Consider the following 17,854-nt stretch of genomic DNA (forward strand, 5'->3'; position numbering starts at 1 on the left):
AGATGGAACAAACACCAGTGAGGGGCAGCATGGGTTTTTATGATATTGTGTGCTTCAATGAATGTAAGCCGTAATGCGCAACATAAATCGTCCGCAGAAGCTGCAACATGGAGACTGAAGGGACTGTACCACATTTATTAGCTTTTGAGAGGAGATAATCATGTTTAACATCATTTCCTGCAGCTCACATTTGTGCCCCTTGTAAAACATCCCGGTCTCTTGAATCTAAGCTTTGACAAACGCGAACTTCGGCGACTTCTTTTGCGTCGCTTATTTGAAAGGCAATCAAGCATGCATGATCTCATAGGAACACCTAAAAGTTCGCCCTGTCTCAAAAATCCTCTCATAGCAATCATTTGGTAAAGTCTTTCAGCCCCTACTTTTATCTCCCTTCAGATAGGTATATACCGTTCAGCTGATGATCGCTGGCGTGCGCCGGGTCCGCCCGACGTGTCGTTCCAGCTGGCTGCAGCCGGACCGGAATGCAGCGGCTATCTGCGGCCTCCAGGGCTGTGCCAGGACCGGTGCCCGCCGGCCGGCTGGACGGCATCAGGTCGGCGGCGGACCGTGTCGACGGCCTGCGTCTCCCGGCGCCGCGCGGCCCGACGCTGGCGCTGCAGAGACGGCGCCAGCCCGCCTCACCGGCCGGCGCAGGACCGCTGCTCCTGCCCACAGGCCCACCCCGTCGGCCCAGGAGAGGGCGTCAGCCCGCCTCACCGGCCGGCGCAGGACCACTGGTCCCCCCCACAGGCCCACCCCGTCGGCCCAGGAGACGGTGCCAGCCCGCCGGCCGGCGCAGGACCACTGGTCCCCCCCACAGCCCCACCCCGTCGGCCCAGGAGACGGTGCTTGCCCGCCGGCCGACGTAGGACCACAGCTCCGGTCCATAGACGTCATCATTGGGTATCGTCTTCAGCAGTTGCAATATTTTGTCATCAGCGACGGCTTAATGGCATCAGCAAAGCGCATTATTGTGGCATAGTGCCATGGCTAAAGTTTTTGTCATCAGCAGTGTCATTCTCATGAATGTCTGTCAACAGCAGCGGCTTCGTTTTCAACAACGCATCTAGTCTCAGCAAGGGTGTTGTTCTCAGCAGCAGCAGTGGTCATGCCAGCAATAAAGAACATCTTCACATTTTGCGTTTCGTGCGGCGATAGTTTGCCGCGTTTTGAGACCACCAGTAAGCCGTGCGATGACAGCCGCCGCCGGCCTGGAGCCAGCGTGCCTGTTTCTCAGGCTTGACTGGATCGATCTCGTCAGGGCGGGTGCTGCAGTGGTCCGGCACCCTATAACCATATCAATGTGTTTATTTATGTCGGCCGGTATGCCGGGAGCGGGACGAGCAGCCTCGAGCGCTGCCCACGCCCTGCGCAGCCGGACGCCCTCCCCCACTCGCCGTCCGTGTGCCCCCCGGAGCCGGCTGGACGCGGTGCTCGCGCGCAGACCCATCATGAGGTCGGTGCTGGCGGTGCTGGTGCTGGCGGTGGTGGCTGGCGCGCAGCAGGCGGCAGGTGGGTGGACAGGCGCAGCGGGTGACGGGCAGGTGGAACCGACACGAATCGGAAGCCGGCACCGACAGGTTGAATAATCCTGTACCGTCAGGCGAGCGCGGTGTGGAGGGCCAGTGACACCCTACAGGCATCGGTGGAGATGGACAGCTCACACCAAGTCGTTCAAACCGTGCACGCTAGTCATATCGGTTCCTAAAGAAGGGACTCCGTGCCCAAAAAGCACACATGTGCCTGATTTGGATAAACAGGATCCTGGGACCAGTTCCCTTAGCTCTGGATTCAGTACTTTCTGGAATCTAGGATCCATTTGGCCATTTTGTCGAAGAATGTTCTGGGGTGCAGGAACCTTTTTACAATTCAGCCGAGGAATCGTCAGTGATCTTAAATACTTTCAGTAATTTCACAGGGAAGAGAAATGGTGCTCCTGGTCGAAAGCAGGGCCTCCTAATTCGCAAAGGAGGCACTGCTTTTGCAAACGACCTCCTTTTGCCCGACTTTGCAAACGACTTGCTTTTCCTGATAAAGAACCTTGTACTTGAAACCATGAGCCTCCTAATCAATTAAAGGGCCGCTGATCTATAAATGCGGTGTCTTAATGTAGATAAGGGTCCTCACGACCTTTCAAAGGGCCTTCGCACCTCAAAAAGGCCTCGAGTCCAAAAAGGGCTTCTTAGAACAAAAATCGTATTCGTAATCCATAACAGCAGCGCTTGATTTGATCGGGGAATTTTTGATCCAATACAGGACATCCTTATTCCATGACCGTATTCCACCACCCATGACTGGCGCTACCCGAGCAGTGTCTGCAGTAGAACGCCGTAAAGCTAGAAGCACATTTAAGGGTAAATACTTGCCTGTTTGGACATAATGAAAGCTGGTACATTTACCGACATCCGCCGACTTGCATCTCCCCGGTGGCCTGTTACTTTCCTGTTTTGGATAAAATGAAAGCTGGCACATTTGCCGACATCCGCCAACTTGCCTCTCCCCTGTAGCCTGTGCATCTAGGATGGCGCCAGTATGGTGGCGATAGCAGTTGTAGCGAATAATTGAATTTAAAGGGAATGTTTCACATTTGAAGATGCTGAAGCAAGTGTCAGATATGATGCAACAAGCTCGCTTATATACTGGTATACTCATAACTATGGTAATTATTGGTATACTTTTTAAATGGAAAAGACTACTCTAGGCAGCACAGTTCTTTGTGTAGTGCATATGCTCCTCAATGCGCTATGTTTTTTATTGCATCGTCCTACCTTGTACGACATTGATTGAAAGCCAACTGACGGCCGTCATACCTGGCAATGGCGTTCACGAAAGCCAAATATGAACGCTTCGACGATTACACTTTTTGGCCTTGATCGCTGCATGGCTTATGGAATGGTAGGGTTTGAATGACATTATTACGACGTTGTGAATGCCAAGGTGACTTTGAAATACTCTCTCCGATATACCTTTCCCGATTTTCGCGGGCGTATAGCTCAGAAACTACAGACGCTTAGGTCTTAAGTAGAGCAAGATTGGGGAGAGCACTGAAAGGTCTTCAAGACGGTTATTTCAGTTCAAGCCCCCATATAAATGTGGAACACCCCCTGCAAAGCTCGTATCGTTCATTTGACCCCAAAACATGAAGTCGAATGAACAGCCTCAAGTTTTACTGTTGAATGCATACAAATTGGCTATCAACAAACAGGATATTCTGCTGATACAAGCGTTAAGAAAGCGCTGGTTCGGGTGGTAGGACCAAGTTCGAGGGGCTTAACACACAACCACAGTAGGCATGCACTGCATTAGCTTTGTAAATGGGGCACAACAGATAAATCCCCAACTTTTGCCGAATTTGCCATTGTTCCTCTGGCGTTGCATGGAAACCTACCAAAATCTCGATTCGACCCTGCGCTACGTCTGACGAGGGGCTGACCCACTAAAAAGGCAAGACTGTCTTTTCATAATGCAAGATTTTCTTTTCATGAGACCAGATTCTCATTTCATAAGGCAAGATCGTCCTTCCATAAGGCAAGATTCTCTTTTAATAAGGCAAGAGTCCCCTCACAAGGCAATATTCTTTTTTCATACGTCACGGTACTCTACAAGCCACTAGAGCTGCTGACAACGTGGGAGCAGTTATTGACTGTACTGAGTAATGGCAATCGATTGTCTTTCGCCATCATGCCTCGGGAACCAATCAGGTTCATTTCGCCGTGATGGCTCGCGAACCCAGCAGGTTCCTTTCGCCGTGATGGCTCGCGAACCAATCATGTTCATTCCGCCGTGATGGCTTGCGAACCAATCAGGTTCATTCCGCCGTGATGCCTCGGGAACCAGTCAGGCTCATCTCGCCGTGATGGCTCGCGAACCAATCAGGTTCCTTTCGCCGTGATGGCTCGCGAACCCAGCAGGTTCCTGGCATATGGTAGTAGGCGACCAGCGGATTTTGGTGCTATTAGTCTGGAGTAGGAACTAAAGTCGGTTCGGCTGCTTGGTCAGACCACCTCAACCAGGACCAACGAACGACTTGGCACGACACGCGCCTAGGGTAGGTGTGATGTCCGCTACAAGCAGGGCCTAAAGCGACGTGATAAAACATAAACGGGCCGGTACATGCGCTGTGACCAGTCATCGGGTAGGACGTACAATACGAACAGGAAAGCACCAGCGCTACAACCAGATCTTCCATCAGAGCGTATCTTAAATGGGTTATACAGAACCAGGCTGAGCTCCTGACTGAAATGAATATTTCACGCACATGACGGCAACACTAACGATTGCCACAGTTTTATCTGGTTTCCTGGTGGGAATCCAGCCTGTGATGCGTCACGCCGACAAACACGTTGGCGATGTCCAGTCATCAGAGGAGCTCGCACCGTTCGACGCCGCACTGGGCTGCCGAACGGCTGGGTACGCCGCAGACGATCCCGGTCGTCTGACGTGTGCTCCAGCGGGGGACGTCACACGAGCCTCGTGAAATCACCCGATGAAATCACGACCAGTCAGGTCGGTGTTTATTCTTGGCAAAGCAGAAACTACCGTGCCTGACGGCGATGGACTTCAGTGCCAACGCTTATTAAACATGCTCCTGCTCTGATGTTGTCACACATCGACTTACGGACGGCCTAATACCGCACACACTTCACCGTTGCGTGAATGTAACTGGAAAGCGACGGGATGGCTCTAAACCAAATAATGCGCTGAAGCGTTTTGGGAAATCGCAGATAAAACACACCGACGCACAATAAACAAATACCCTCAACGCGGTAAAGCAAAACAGCCTTCATCGACACTCCATATAGTTACTGGGGTGCCTAAGGGCTATCGCCGGCCTAGACATGGGTTGGTGAGCTGGCACGATTCTACAGGCACGATTCTACACGACATGACACGATTCCGCACGACAGCACGATTTTGCACGACACGGCACGATTCTGCACGACACGGAACGATTCTGCACCACACGGCACGCTTCTACACGGGACGGCACGATTCTACACGGCACGGCAAGATTTTGCTAGACAAACCATGCCTTTTTGTGTCCTGTGCAAAGCTCTGAGAGCGACAGTACGTGACCTGAATGTTTTATTCAAAGATTTTGTTAATTTTTGTCCATGTTGTAATACAGTGTTCCGGAGCGCAGATAACCAGAGCTTTCGATCGCCGTTTTAGTTCTTCCGGTCCAATGAATGGATCTTAAGATACCAGCGGGTTACTTTTAACCATCCGGGCGGTCGTGGATGTGTGATACCCTAGGTGATGTCGGCTTTAGATGCAGTGCAACTCATTTGTTCACTTTTGATGATGCAAATAGTTACTATGCATCAGCGTTAGTGCCTCACTTTTCCATTACTGTGGGTGAAACACACATGATTTCGCCTTACAACACAAAATTAAATATTACCGGAAGTGAATAATTAGCTGTTTCTGAGGAGCAGTGAAGTCACATATCTGGCTACATTTTACACCTATGGGCGCATCTAAATGTAATAGTTGGCACATGTTGGCACATGTTTCATACCTATTGGTTACGATTATTGACTTTAGACCAGCCGTGACCCCTCCGTTCCTGCTACCTAACCAATGGATTTCTGAGGTTATAAGTACATATCTCTGTGACATGTCCATGCCCTTCCAATGGATCACATCCGGCAACTACCCTGTCCATTAAAGCAGACTTGTGCTCATATCTGACAGCCCGACCAGCCATTCTGGTCTGCTCATAAGCAGCATGGCAGAATTGGTTGCCGCTAACGGAACGTAAGTCACCGCCTTCTTGTCAAATAATCGAGCATTATTTTACCACGACAGGTGAAAAGGCGCCCCGAAAGCCAGCCACGCCATGCGTAAATGCCGTCCAAACCCATCTAGCATGCGGCGAGATTGCTAGTCCAATAACAATAAATCTGAGACCAATAGGGTAACTGGGATTTATGCAAACACCGTGCTCTGAGATGCCCCTATTCATTTTAGTCCAAAAAACCTCATCATCCACCTCAACTATGTGCTGTGTATTTCAAAACCTCTGCCCGAAAAATTACAACTATCAGTTGAGCGAATGGTTAAACATATTCTAAGTTTGACATTTATGCAGAATTAGCATGCGACAGCTGCTTTCGTGTTGTCAGTGTTTTCAGCACAGGTTTGAGCGGCTTACACCATGTCATCTGGCCGTTAAGCGCCGACTCACATTTGTGTACATACCTAGCCTTCTGTCAGCAGCGTGACCTTCGGTTGCCGGCAGATGGTCGGCCCAGTCGGCGCTGCGGTCTAGACGAGGCCACGTGCGGGGACGGCACCTGCATCAACGCGGACTACATCTGCGATGGGCGACAGGACTGTCCGGATGGCTCCGACGAGAACAGATGCAGTGAGCACCACGCGATGGCTTACACCAAATCAGACCAAATCGGCCCCACGAGCGCGTGACGACTCAGACTATCATAGGTACAGCGTGCTTCATTGAGAACTGTCATGGTTTAAGCAAGAGGTTTGCAGTACGTTTTGGAGAAACAGCACAGGATGCTTGGTCGAGTGCACAAACAGTGAACAGTGATATCCACCGAAAGCGCAAGGTCCCCATACGTCAGCCGTCGTACGTTTTTATTCACATTTATTGTCAGCATCGCCCAGCCTAGTCAGCGGAGTCCTTGCTGGCTAAAACCGCTTTATGAAATATAAATCATTAAACAAAAAATAGTTGTCCTCCGGCCAGCAGTGTTGCGAAACACATCAGGACAAGCGTATTCCTTTTATTTACTCATTTTGGTGGCACAGGCCACATAGTTTTACGGGCTCTGCGTACTCATCATTACCATCTTGAGTAGAACTTTTCCTTTTGGGTCATTTGCATACGCTGAGGCCCAAAAGGTTGTAGGTGGTAGTTTGGCCTCATGAGACTTATCAATGATTTATAACGTCATTATTTTATTTCGAGTTCTAGCAAAATTGTGAGATGAAGTGCACCAACTAAAAAGCATTGCTAAGCATGGATGAAACCGACAGAGCGCAATTAAAAACAAACGGGGCATGTATTTCTAGGTGTACTTCTTTGTGTACTACCTAGTGTACTGCCTCATGTACTGCTGACAGCGACCTCACACCTCGTTTACTTCCGACTACGACGGGTCGGAGCCACTCAGTAGTGGTAGGATTCCATAGAGCATTGAACTGGCATACACGTGGTGTGAAGCGCTGCGTCACACGTGCCACGCGTCACGCTGACGCGAGTTGGCAAATATATGTTGCCATTTTGGACATCTCTCCCCTTTTGCTCCGTATCTCTAGTGCACGGAGCAACTCAAGAATGTCATGCTTCAAATTGAGAATCTAATAACAAACCGCGTCGTGTCAAGGGCAAGATCGCGCAGGCCACGTGTCACGACGACATGCTACGGTAAGATGGCTTTAGTTATTCTTGACGGGCTTACCTGTTTTGTGTCACACTTCTGCACCCAAAACACGGAGCCACTCGGGATTGGCATGCTTCGATAGAGAGTCAAATTGACAATCACGTGGTGCAAATTGACAATCACGTGGTGCAAATTGACGATCACGTGGCGCGAATTCTGACGTCGCGCGTGCCATGTGGCCGGCGTACACGAGCTGGCAACGCAGATTTGGCCGTTGTTGACTCTTTTTCACGTTTTGTGCCAAGCCTCTACATTCAGAGCAGCTCGAGACGTGAATCCAACTGCATGACATAGATAATCAAATGCCTACATTTTCGAAAGAGCGCAGCCAAGCAAGCGTGCAAATGCGTGCAAAAGTCTGCGCAAAAACCCACCCACAGCAGTTTGATATGGACGGTGGGAAGGAAGGTCAGCATCCAGTGCTGTGTTTGTGTCAAAGCTTTAAGGGATTTACGCCATGATGCTACACTAAAAAACTGACTTGCGAAAAAAGTTCACCCTTCGGCGCCACGTTTGCCTCCCATGGACCAATACCACAACGTTTGCCCGGTGGTGGGCAGATGCCTAAGAAAAGGCCTCTAGATTGGCAGAAGACTCCCATGTGTTCAATATTTGTGTGACTAATCGTCATGCGTGGTCACGATTGATTTGTAAAACAAAGTAGGCGAAGCCGTTGGCCAAAGGCCGATGAGTCCTACTTCTATGTTTACTATTTGTGTAAGGTGCCTCTGTCTGCCTGTCTGTCTACCTTTTCTGTCTTTTTTCATTGAACTCGTGTGCAGGTCAAGCAGATAGAGATACGGGGCTGAACTTCGCAAACGATGCACATGCGCATGAGGCGGTTTTCCACATAAGGTTCAAGTCGTTGCGGTCCAGGTTTCGGGTGTGCCACGTACCAAAAGTAGCGTCTCTAGGTCCGCTGGTTTGCATAAGAAACACTTGGATATGTGACCTACGGGAAACGGGCGAGCAGCCGTTCGAAACTAGCGGCCATATTTCCAACAGTGAAAGGTCGGAAAGACACCAAACCGGTACCGTTCGAAAGGCCGTTGAACGGGGAATCGCTCCGAGTCGCGTGCGTGATTGCACGTGCCCCGCGTGATGCGCGCAAAAGCGTTCAAGAACAATTTGGCCTTTTCGACGTGTTTCACGTTTTGAGTCACAGCTCGGCAGCCAGAGCCGGTGGAAGCGTGAATCCAGCTTTTAAACGTCAACCAACGTACTGCCTGCATTACGCGTGGGGAACACGAGGTTGAGCGACGCACGGTTGCGCCAGTAATAGTCGGACAAGCCGGAAACGTCGGCATTTGGAAGATCAGAGCCGAATACAACATGCTGTCGTCGAAGCTGTCGCCAGAGTCGAGAGTAAATTTATATCCCCGCATTCGCCGACTCATGTCCTGCATGTACCAACCATTTATTCGTTAGTCTGTGGAATATCTCGTTTAAATATCAACTTTACCCAGAGGGTTGCAAGCTCTCCTTTTTGTGACGCCAAAATGCCACCGCTCGATTGTTGTCCTTCAGGTCAATACCACCGCTCGATTGTTGTCCTTCAAGTCAATACCACCGCTCGATTGTTGTCCTTCAGGTCAATACCACCGCTCGATTGTTGCCCTTCAGGTCAATACTATTGCTCAGAGTGCTCGGTTGCTCAGATAGTACCGTTTCTATACCCTTGGCTCAGTCCCCGCCGCATTTTTTTTAAAGCAAAATGTTGGAATGCGCACGTGCTGTGTGTGAGGTGGATCTAGCGGTAGCTCATTCAACTACCGTTTATTCATTGGTGTCGGACATACAGGCATGCCAAATGGAGAACAGAATACACAAATGCAGCCATTTGCGTGGAAAATTAAAAAGAACAGATACGCATATCAAGTTCTCAATGGGCTGCAATGTATTCATGAAAATGCAGCCCTGCAATGCGATATTGCAGCCGAGTGCGGCGAGTGCGGCGCATGGAGACGCAGCTAACTGACTTGCCTTGTACTCAGGAGAACTCGATGAGCCGCTCAGTGCACACACGTCCTGCTGTGATGCGTACTTGAGCCACCGTTGCTGGACCGCTTTTTATCACTCGGCAGGGTAGCGTCATGGCCAGCAGCATGCCATACCAAAATGGCAGGGTAGCGTCATGGCCAGCAGCATGTCATACCAAAATGACAGGGTAGCGTCATGGCCAGCAGCATGTCATACCGAAACCCAAATGTCTGATGGCTGTGAATAACGGTGAGCATTTGACTTTTCACATGCAAAGCGGTACATACCTACCTTTGTACATGTAGAGATCAGAACCACGACCGAGGGGCAATGTGCGGAACTTCGCGTGCAGCTCAGCTCACAGCGTGAAATCTCTACTCCTAGGCGGCCAACGAAATTGAGCAGCGAAATCGTCCAAGTGGCAAGAAGCCATGACGAGCGCCGTGCTCAATCAAGAATAAAGAGCGAGCGCGAAGTTAACTTGTCCATTTTACTATGCATAGCCACGCTTCTACCTTTGTGGAGAGCGCATGGCGTGCAAGCGCTAAACCAGTGTGGTACTAATTTGGCCGTTTTACTTCTACACATGCTCTTAATGTTTATGCAGTGCGCACATTCCGGAAACAGCCAAACACTTCTGGACGCATGCTTCTGCCTGCTCCGTACGGCCAAAGGCAGGCTGATCCCTTGCCTGTGAGATATTTACAAGGCATCTATGTTGAATACGTAAAAGGAAAGGTGGCTTCGAATCGGTGAATATCTGTCGTGTCGTCGAGAAGAGCCGCTGACGGCCAATAACCCATCCCAAAGAAAGAAGAATTTACACTTAATCATGAACACACTAATTGTGCGCAAATGGGGAAATAAGTAAACATCGACACAAAATGATACGAAACTTTGCGCCAAACCGACACATCACACTCACTACAGACACAAGCGAAGCCCACGCCCAGAAAGGTTGTGCCCAACAGCGCTTTCTTTTGCAGGCACTCGCGACGAGTGTGAGCCGAACGAGATGCAGTGCGATAACCGCATCTGCGTGATGAAGCATTGGCGCTGCGACGGCGACAACGACTGTGGCGACAACTCGGACGAGCAGGAACTGTGGCGGCCCGCCGCCAGGTGAGGTGTTCGGGACTGAGGTGACCCACCGACAGGTGAAATAGATGAAACTGTGGTGACCCGGTCCCAGGTCGGACAAGCGGGACTGTGGTGACCCGGTCCCAGGTCGGACAAGCGGGACTGTGGTGATCCGCCCCCAGGTGAGGTGTTCGGGACCTGAGGTGACCCACCGACAGGTGAAATAGATGAGACTGTGGTGACCCGGTCCCAGGTCGGACAAGCGGGACTGTGGTGACCCGGTCCCAGGTCGGACAAGTGGGACTGTGGTGATCCGCCCCCAGGTGAGGTGTTCGGGACCGTGGCGACCCACCAACAGGTAAAACGGACGAGACTTTGGAGACCCGCATCCAGACCAGACGCAAAGGACTGTGGTACCTGCCCCCCCGCGGGTCAGACGAGTGGGACTGTGGTGACCCACCCCCGAGTCAGACAAGCGGGACTGTGGTGACCCGCTCCCAGGTCAGACGGGCGGGACTGTAGTGACCTGCTCCCAGGTCAAACAAGCGGGACTGTGGTGACCCGGTCCCAGGTCAAACAAGCGGGACTGTGGTGACCCACCGACGGGTGAAACGGACGAGACTGGTGACCCACTCTCAGAAAAACAATGGGATTGTGGTGACCCGCTGACAGGTCAGACGATCCACACATAGGGGGATCCGCATCACACGTCACGTGTTAGGCAAAAGTCTCAGTAGAGAATATCGCAGATGACCTGTAGTTGAGGCAGCCCAGTGAGGTGGATATCATGTCTGAAGGCAGACGCACACCCGCCCATGTGCAGCACATTTCAGATGACAAATGACGATTTCATTGCGGGTGAAACAATGTAATCGCTGGTAATAATACAACAAACTATGCCGATCCACGACTGTGTAATAAAGCGTACCTTCAGAACGTAATCAAAGCAGCCTTATCTTAGCGCGCAACGCTTACTCCCACTCTCAACAAAACCGCGCAAATAACTCCACCATTGCGAGTGAGGGCCCCCTTCTGTGTGCTCGGCAGGCTCTGACTGCTCGGCCAGCGAGTTCCAGTGCGTCGACAGCAGCGGCGCGGCCCGGCAGCAGTGCGTGCCGCGCACGTTCCAGTGTGACGGTCGCGCCGACTGCCAGGACGGCAGCGACGAGTTCGGCTGCGGTCAGTCACGCTCACACGCGTCCAGGCACACATGTCGATGGAGAGAGACTTCGTTCCAGCACCTGACTTGCAGCACCAGCGCCCTTCTTCGTCTCAGCACCCGACTGAGTCCTCCAACTTGATATGCAGCCCACCCAACTTTTAGAAGATAGGCTCAGAAAATTCAAGCATTACGCACGTAACAAATACACATAGAAATCAACGAATAGCATATGCAAGATCACATATGACCTCCCATGTGTATCAGTTGTTTTAAGCAATGAGTGCACACCCATAGCGTTATACGCTGCCCAGAAAAACCTAATTCATAGCTGAAAGGCATTTCGGACGAGATCACGAGCACCACCCACTAAAAAAAAAACATTGACCACACTATTCCAAAAAAACCTTTATATGCTAAATGGGTTATGGATTCATGTAGACAAAAGTTTTCTCAGGGTCTCAAATGCCTCGTTTCGTCCAAATTGTTGTAAATTTTGACCGAATTCCTCAAAATTTGTTAGATATCTAACGTTCATTCAGTGCCCTTTTAATGTAATATTTTTTTCATCTGATGCCCTTTTCATGTCCTTCTACCTATTGCTCTGATATCCTGACTCCCGGGAGGGAGAGAATTTGGCACCGTGGCTCTCCTTCGCTACTTGGCTGTTAGAATTTGACCGAATGATCCGCTGCAAAATGCAATTTCCTTAGAGGAGCTCCTGCTCTACTCAAGTATGAACGTGTAGGATCAGGGAGCTAGAATTGCTTTTGAACTAGGATGGGAGTGAAAAATTCCATCTAAAAAAGACCGTGCAGGAGTGAAAAGATCTATTCACAAAAGATGGAACTTAAGAGCTCGTGACTGATGCTTCAGCAAACAAAGACATCTATTTCAAGTTGGCATGGAGCTAATATCATAAACCTGACAAAGGTTTTGGGTTTTTAGCATCTTAAGCCGTTAAAGTAAAACAGAATACATTAAAGCATAGCAATTTCATGACAGTGTAATGAGCATACACAGTTATTGACATCAATAATTTGATGGTGTACTTTGCACTTCCCTTCCACAGCACTTTAACACAAAATAAAGCAAAGGAATTCAATAACAAAATAACAGAAAATTTAACAAGCATAAAACACTCAAACAAAAAGAAATCTTAGAATCTTACACATCAGCCCATCACCAAGTCAAACACAATAGACATACCCCTGGCTTTTGTTAAGATGGAGTCAGGGAAAACAAACATTTTGTCACTGTTTCTTACCAATGCTTACCAAAAAATACAAAAAAATACCAATGCTCATTCCATGAAAGTAGCCTAACTATGCCTAACGTAAAAAGGCCTTACTTCATCTCATCCTGCCTAACCTGTTTGTATCACAGCAGCAGTTGTGGGTTACTGATTCTTGCACAATTCCTATTGCCACTTGCCATGCACTCAACCAACTTGACCTATCTTAGAGTAGCCCATATGCTGTACATCATCTCCATTCACCTATCTTGACAGCAGCACTTGTGATAAAAGCATGACGTAACTGAATGTTGGCTGGTTGCAACTTGCGTTTTTATTCAGTTCATTCGTGTATGCATGTTAACATCAGACAAAGTTGACAGCACAAATAAAAATGCTTGAAATCACTTTTGAACAACTTATTTTGATTGCCATGGTTAGCCTATGTCAAGAGTAATAATGCGTATGCTCCACAAAACAATCTCTCTTCTCCAAAAGTAACACAACCTTTAAATGACCATGCCAGTATTGCTGCTTGCATTTCAGCAGCAGCAAAGGCATCTATTTAGGCTTGTTTGTTCATATTCAATGGCAAAGTTTGACATATGGGCTCCACTTTTTGAATGGGATGGTCTGACTATTTGTTACATACTAATATTTAACTCATACTATAATTGCTATGCAGCATAGAGTATCCCTGTGTTAAAATATGGTGCATATATACGGCACAGTCATTTGCCAACCAGCAAACCATGACAACTATAGAACACATCTGGTTAAAGCAGCCGTGAGGGACCACTTCAAGAAATTTGGGGCAAATAATCAAGAATATGGAACAAAATAAGCCCATTGCATGCCTCGTGGCAACATAATTTGTCTTATGACAAAACTCGATTGATTGAAACAGAAAATGGTTAACTCTGGTTACCACTCATGTGCTGATCGCAGGTAAGGTAAGCAATTACTTGGCCCACAGGAGGCTTACTGGTTTCTTCCTGCTCCCCCAGGACACAAAGTCAGTACCTTTTGCATGGTCTGCTGACAGACAGAGTCATCCCACTCATCCCCCAAATACAAATATAAATCATGCCCACCAACCGACAAGATTAAAATGAGAAACCAGTAAGAGGTGTGCATGACAAACATCTCCAGAGGGCAGAATGTCGCCATCAAACACTTCTGTAATAGCTGCGTCAGGTCTGTCCCAAAGCTCTGTATGGCAGCATCAGGATGGCCTTGTCGGGTAGCCTGGTGCGTTAGACACTCGAAAGGCTTAGATTTATCATTATTGAGCACCGCCATGAACCAAGACAACGGTTAACCGAGGGTTTAACAGGGCAAAAGGGGCGGTAAAAATAGGCTCCGTGCTTCAAATTGTCTCCTTCATTCCCTGTGAATTGTTCACTCTTGGGTGCATATCAAACATGTTTAGGCGGCTGGCGAATTAATCTAATTTGTGTATGAAATGCGTACAGGTTTGCAGTTGGAGAATGTTGCAGAGAAACTGGTCAACATTGTAAGCAACAGATGACACCTCTAAAGGCAATCCAAAAGAAAGGAAGAATGAAGTGGTATCACATTCGTATGATACCAAGAAAAATAACAATAGTTAAACAGATATAAAGACTGCCACTTTTCTGGCAACATTTTGCAATCAGCTGATTTGACTTAATCTGTTAACTTTAATATGTTAACTTAAATCTGTTAACATGAGTGCTCGAATGGTGATATTCATCTTGTAAATTTAATATTAAAAGCATTTCTTGAACTTTTTGTAAAATTCAAGGAACATGTGCAATGCCGAAGAAAACTGGATCTAGAAAATCGTATACTTTGCCGCCAAGGTTATCAGTGGCTGAAAAAACCGAGCACAGTTTCAAAGTTTTTCAAGGAAATCAACTAGCTTTTAGCGTCTCAACGGATATCACGTCATCGGGTTTGTTTAGTTTGCAAAGTACTCACAACCGGCTTACCTTAAACATTCAGCGCATCACTGCTGGAGTACTCCAAGATAGATCGACGAGTTGGAGGGTAGATTTACACTTTAATCTCTCGGATATGGACGACGTTTACTACAATGGTGTTTCAAGGGCGATAATTATGTTGTTGGCAATATTACACTTCGCACGTCAAAGCGCTTCAGAAACCTTTGGGAGACCCCAAATATCTTGCAAGCCGGTTGGGGAAACTTGTGATTTTCCTAGCTTTCCTAACCCTGTCAAGGCTCTCACCATGCAGGTGCAGGCTGGAATGCCTCCGGCTTCTCATACGCGTAACTTAACCATTAAACTGCCGGTATCACTGCACTTGTCATTGTAGCACCGATATTAAAAGGGGAATGCGCATCTCCTCCAAAGCCACAGACCTATACCACTTCAGCTGAAAAGGTCTCATGTAATCAAATGTACCAAATTCTTACAATGCCTCCTCGAAAATCATGAACCAATAGCACTTTAAATAAGTTGTCCAAGACATTTGAAAATGTCACATGTAAACAAATGTAACCCAGTTCCTTGCAGACTTTTTTAATGGCTATCTGGGGGGGGGGGGGGGGCAGCATTGGGCTGCTACCTTTTTTGAATATGGAAGAAAGGTTCGCGTTTTGGTGACCTTGTATTGGTTTTTTAGCGAGCCCGGTGATCGTTGAGCAGCCGCCATCAGTAGTGGTCATCAGCATCGGTGACGTGTTCATCATCAAGTGTCGCGCCGTGGGGAAGCCCACGCCGGAGATCACCTGGCGACGAAACTGGAACCATGTGCCCTCAAAGTGTCGCCAAGAGAGGTGCGTCCTAGTTGAGTTATCAGGCATTTTGTTTCGGCGGAATGTGCTTTATCTCTGTTGATCATTCCGAGCCCAGCACCACAACCGTTGCTCGGATGGGTTGCACTAATAAATTTGGTATTTCAAATTATAGGCCGCCCTTGACGGCAGCTCGCATGCTTGCAATGCATGTAAAAAATGGACATTGTGGGGGTTATACGTATATCTGTATATATATATATATATATATATATATATATATATATATATATATATATATATGACGAAGTACGGTATTCTCTCGTGTGTGACTGACATGTCTAACATTTCGGAGTCGTGTTACAAGCGTAAGTCGCCGTCCGAATAACTGTAAATTTTGTCAAGACTGCGGTACTACCATTAATCCTGTTTTAAATTATGACAGGACAAGTTCTATCGTGTGTGATGCACTTTGTCCCTTTTGTTGAAGTGATTGTCATGAATAGCTGATAAGTTCCGGCCAAGATGCGACAAACACTTCTTTAAGACAGCAAACATGACAGCTGCAGCGCATTTCATATTCATGTAAATTATGCACGAAGCATAAGCTTTGTTTTAGCCTTACTTCGTTACGGCTTGAAAAGGAGTGATACAACACCAGTGACGGGTGTTGAGAAGCCTATTCACTTTTGCAACAGGTTTGGTGATTGCATGGCCACCGGTTTTGCAAACAACATCAAAGCCTGAGTTGCAATGGATTAAGAAGAACTTGCCCACCCTTGGCCACAGGGCCGTGACTCGGCCGAGCGCCCATTGGTTCAGCCACGGTTCGCATGGGCGGTGACCTGTGCCCATGGTCGGTGACCTGTGCTCATGGGCGGTGACTGGTACACACAACAACTATGTTTGGTTGGTGCTGACCGGCAAGTCTGACTCTGGACATGGGTATGACCGCGGCCAACCGGTCCGTGCAGCCGAGACGGTCGGGGCACACTGACCTGCCCGGACGCGTCGGCGGCCGACCAAGGCGCCTACTCGTGCGAGGCCATCAACACTCGCGGCGTGGTGTTCGCCATACCAGACACCAACGTGGTGGTGACCAACGGCGGCCTCTGCCAGCCGCCTCAGTTCAACAATGCTGCTCTCACCAACGACGACTGCCAGAACTGTTTCTGCTTCGGCGCTACAAGCACCTGCTACAGCTCGTCCCTCAATGCGTTCACGGTAACATTGTGACCGCTGCAGTCTGCCACGCAAAGTCATGCCGGTTGTCATGCCGATGGTCTGATAGCTCGCTCTGGTGGGCCTTGATGCTCTGATAGCTCGCTCTGTTGGGCCTTGATGCTCCGATAGCTCGCTCTGTTGGGCCTACATGCTCTGATAGCTCGCTCTGTTGGGCCTGCTTAGCGTACAGTGGGCATCACCTCCTCCTAAGGCTCTTACTACACCTCTACTCTACTACTACACCTCCTCCACCTCCTCCTAAGGCTCTTAGGATGATAGAGACGGAGAGTGAAAGAAATAGCCCTTTTTAAATCCTAGTGGTTAGGAGTTTCAGAGGATGCTCACGTTCACGTGTTTCTTGTATTACGCCTGTTCGATGCGTAGGTCAAATTTAGGTGAGGCCCTGCCCGCCTACTATGTCGATCAGCCGCTCCGTCTCGTTCCCAACAGCGGCAGGACCTGAGCGCCAGGGACGTCAGGCTGGTATCATCTCCGGCCAGGGGGCGTCTCCCTGGGGACGTTGCAGCGGCCTCGTCCGCTCCGTACTCCGGCCCGCAAGGGGAGATTTTGGTGAGCGGTGGTGCCGTCGTCCCATCGTGGGCTGAGCTGGGCTGAGCTGAGCAGAGCTGGGGTTTGCCCTCTGGGATTAGATGGTGAGCGGTGGTGCCGTCGTCCCATCGTGGGCTGAGCTGGGCTGAGCTGAGCACAGCTGGGGTTTGCCCTCTGGGATTAGCCTGCGCCGAGCGGGCCAAGTCGAACAGCCTGTCCGAAAGCCACGGCTGTTCAAAGCGGATGCACAGCAAATGCTTATTTCACCACTATAGTAACTACATAGTAACTACACCAGTAATTGACCGGTGTACGTCGTCGTCTTAAGTGCAACATCATGACCAGTTAAGTGTCGGTTGCCAGTGCTGATTTGCATCATTCTGAAGTGCATGAACTCAACGTGCATTGAAAAATAGGAGACTTTGCTTTCACTACGCACATTTTAGGTCTCCAGATGTAAGTAAATCAATACATAC

The 17,854-nt window shown here is 49.0% G+C and overlaps 1 protein-coding gene across 1 annotated transcript in view; it reads left to right on the top strand.

Moving 5' to 3' along the window:
* Positions 1-4,838: 4,838 nt before the first annotated feature.
* LOC119109825 (basement membrane-specific heparan sulfate proteoglycan core protein) overlaps positions 4,839-17,854 on the top strand; it is a 20,586-nt gene continuing 7,570 nt past the window's right edge. Inside the window, exons 1-8 of the mRNA XM_037233578.1 lie at positions 4,839-4,842; positions 6,245-6,370; positions 10,379-10,445; positions 10,492-10,514; positions 11,520-11,651; positions 15,494-15,647; positions 16,580-16,829; positions 17,280-17,399. Coding sequence (XP_037089473.1) covers positions 4,839-4,842; positions 6,245-6,370; positions 10,379-10,445; positions 10,492-10,514; positions 11,520-11,651; positions 15,494-15,647; positions 16,580-16,829; positions 17,280-17,399 — 876 coding nt within the window. The remainder of the gene's footprint in view (positions 4,843-6,244; positions 6,371-10,378; positions 10,446-10,491; positions 10,515-11,519; positions 11,652-15,493; positions 15,648-16,579; positions 16,830-17,279; positions 17,400-17,854) is intronic.

Source organism: Pollicipes pollicipes, unplaced genomic scaffold (assembly GCF_011947565.3).
Source record: "Pollicipes pollicipes isolate AB1234 unplaced genomic scaffold, Ppol_2.1 Scaffold_7231;HRSCAF=8579_pilon_pilon_pilon, whole genome shotgun sequence".
NCBI classification, from domain to species: Eukaryota; Metazoa; Arthropoda; class Thecostraca; order Pollicipedomorpha; family Pollicipedidae; genus Pollicipes; species Pollicipes pollicipes.